Source organism: Populus trichocarpa, chromosome 11 (assembly GCF_000002775.5).
Source record: "Populus trichocarpa isolate Nisqually-1 chromosome 11, P.trichocarpa_v4.1, whole genome shotgun sequence".
NCBI lineage: Eukaryota > Viridiplantae > Streptophyta > Magnoliopsida > Malpighiales > Salicaceae > Populus > Populus trichocarpa.
Genome location: NC_037295.2, coordinates 12,179,373 through 12,182,550, shown reverse-complemented (window position 1 = coordinate 12,182,550; position 3,178 = coordinate 12,179,373). Strand labels below are relative to the sequence as shown.

The 3,178-nt window shown below is 41.5% G+C and overlaps 1 protein-coding gene across 1 annotated transcript; it reads right to left on the bottom strand.

Moving 5' to 3' along the window:
• Positions 1-202: 202 nt before the first annotated feature.
• Positions 203-2,692, bottom strand: LOC7483651 (glucan endo-1,3-beta-glucosidase 12). Its single transcript, XM_002316747.4, has 3 exons — positions 2,526-2,692; positions 1,108-2,418; positions 203-407 (listed from the first exon to the last, which is right to left on the bottom strand). Exons 1-3 carry the CDS (start codon positions 2,608-2,610, stop codon positions 373-375), a joined length of 1,431 nt encoding a protein of 476 aa, XP_002316783.2. The 5' UTR covers positions 2,611-2,692; the 3' UTR covers positions 203-372.
• Between the last annotated feature and the right edge of the window lie 486 nt (positions 2,693-3,178).

Below are 3,178 nucleotides of genomic sequence, written 5' to 3'. Positions count from 1 at the left end.
AAGAATTCTTGAACAAATTTCATATATGAAAATCTTAGGCGTAGCAAGTCTTCAGGTAAATTGTCAAAGTTGTTCCAGAGCTTGAAAAGGACACCCATATGAAAATTAGACGTTACAGAGTGAATTATGCAAAAGAATTCTTGAACAAATTTCATATACGTGCGTAGAATAGATGATAAGATATACTATATACTCGTAACAATAAAAGAAATCTGTGTCTGTTCGTATAATAAATTATAAAGAGAAGAGCAACAACTCCACTTGAACTGTATGGAGCAAGAAAATTTGCTATAACATGTCTAGGACGACGAAAGAATTAAACCAATCCCTCGAGCAAATCTCCTTCCAAAATTCGCCATCATCATGGCATGTTCAGTATCCAGTGGGGAACTTGCAATTTCCAAATCCTGCAACACAAAGTATTTCATCGTGACAGGTGATGAGTTGAACATAAACTGCTTGAACATGGCTGCAATTACACACATCAAATAGGATAAAACAAGCACGTAATGTTGAAAATCTCAACATCAATTATTATCTCTTCCTTGCTAATTTTCACACTCTTTTTTTTTCAATGAAGACTGTCTTATTCTTCAACGTCTACTCTATCTGTCCACATAACGAGGTCAATTATTATCTCCTACTTGCTAATTTTCATAGTCTTTTTTTTTTTTTTTAATGAAGACAGAATGTCTTATTCTTCAACGTCCTACTCTATCTGTCCACATAACGACGTCACACTTATGACTCCAGTTATAAATAAGCTAATGTCTCTACGGTTCATCATGTCAGCTTACTGTCAAAAGTAATGTCTTTGTCTATTTTTCAAACTACAGGGAAACGCATAAATTGTTAACAAATATTTGCCCTCAATCTGTAATTGGTTTAAAATTATTGGATTCGCTGCATTTCATGTCCAAATTCCAATACCCTAAGTGTATGATAATTTGTTGGGTTTTTTTCTTCCAAGCAGTCGGTGTTTAAGGAAGGAAATCAGATTCAAATCCAAGAAACATGAACTGACTTTTAATGGCGGAATCATATTTCATAAATCACAGGTTAATTGGTGAACGTAGTGAAAAAAAAGATCATTAGTTAGATACTTACTAGGTTGTTGCGTAACAACATAAGCCGCGCCACCAAAATCACAAGTGCCGGCACCACGAGCTTTCTTTTGATAATAACTGTTGAAGGCATACGATGCGTGCGCCTCCACCGTGTTTGGATTGTAGCACGTGGAACCGGTCTGAATCGGACGGCAATCAGCCCCTCCCTCACCACAAGCATAATCGAGCCCAGCTTGGAGTTTCTCAGCTCCCGCATTCCCATTGGCCACGCACCAAGTTTGTCCCACTGATGATGTCGTCGATACATCACCACCACTCTGTACGGACGGGGCCGGACTGTTGCTCTTGTTTACCGGCATTGATTGGCCATTCCCTAACTGCTCGAGCGTAAACGGGACGTCGTACACTCTCTTCTCATTTGGATAAAACAAACCATAGTTCCTTTCAGATGTGGGACCCGGTTTCTCGTTCTCATTAAACAATGCAAACAAGTAAACGTTAAGTGGTTCCTGCGGTCTCAGGGGGGTCCCATTTCCTGTCAGAACTCTCTTCACTAAATTTCCGTTATACGAAGCCGCATTTGCTTCACCAGCACCAATCTCATCCTCGTCCCCTAAGGAAGGCCATCCAGTTTCTGTCACCACCATCTTTACGTCGTTGTATTGAATAGCTGACATGGCTGCATGAACGGCGTCGAGTTGGGCCTCCAAAAGGCTATTGTATTTTAACCCGTTACCCGAATCCACCACACCCTGGTTCTCTTTAAGCAAAGCATAATCCAAGGAGATTACATCAGCGTTTGCAGCGTATGCGAAGAAAGGGTATGCGTTAATCATAAGATATGACCCGGTTTGACGTAGAAAATCCAACATTGGTTTAATAACGGGTCCAATCAATTCGGTTTTGAAGGATCCGGCTGAAGACGGGTAGGAGCTTTGAAGCGCACTGAGAGCGATAGGAGATGAGATTTTAATAGAAGAAAGATTGAACTTGACAAGAGAATTGTGAACATTCTTCATGGCTGGTACAAGGAAAGGTGTTGTGTTTTTTGGGTCAACAAATACTTCATTGCCAACAGCAATGGCTTCAATCTTTGTTTGGGGGAAATGCTGAGAGATGTTGCCCTTGACCCAGGAGTCAGCAAATGACTGGTCTGCAGCAACAGAGGAGAGGAGCTCGTTGGGGAGCGCCACAACAACGTTTATCGACGAGCCGGCGAGTGCTGTCAAAACGTCTGAGTCTGTGTCGTAGAGCTTGATCCTGTTGATTCCATGTGATTTCAGAAGGCTCACCACTTCTGCTGGTGCTGGCAAGTTGTTGGCTACTCGGCCATAGTTCACTCCTATCGTACCTGCAAATTAATAACATTATTATACATACAAGATATATGGGAACAAAACAATTGCGTACTACAAGAAACTAAACTTGAAGAAAGGTAAGCAAGATAGATATACGTACCAGCAGCGAAGGCATAGAAAAAGGAAAAGGAAGGAGAGAAGGAGAGTAATAGAAAGGAGAAGGTGAAAGTACTGAGAGATGTCATGCTCTGGTGGTTCTCAGAGAGAATGCAGGGCTAGCTAGGGATGGGATTTGGTTGGTTCTTTTGTGCTGGGATTCATTTTTATAGGCTGAAGCCTGAAGAAGTGCTGAATTGGGTGGGGTTCGTCATGGGCAGGTGGGGTTGGAGAGTGGTAATTGTGGTGGAGCCCACGTTGGTTTTGCAGAAAAATACACAACCCGATAGGTAAATACGGCAACGCGGAGCCAACGGAAACCACCCACCCTTGACACTTTCTGGTGCGGTTGGCGTTGGGTTGGATATGATATCTTGGCTCAAACTCAAAGCCACACGGCCGTACACGTGTCTAAAATCATTTAATGAGATGAAAGCAGGAGGACTTCTGGTGTCTCTGTTTACACAGTTCTCTTCTCCTAATAAATTTTGTTTTTTTAAATTATATTTTAGATATTTTTAATGCGCAGATGTTGAAATATTTTTAAATAAAAAATAATATCCGATGCTGTACCAAAATATACCGCCTTATCATCCGAGGCGTGGAAGCAGTATGGTGGCCTACTTTTCTGACTCAAACGCATCATTTCATTGCGTT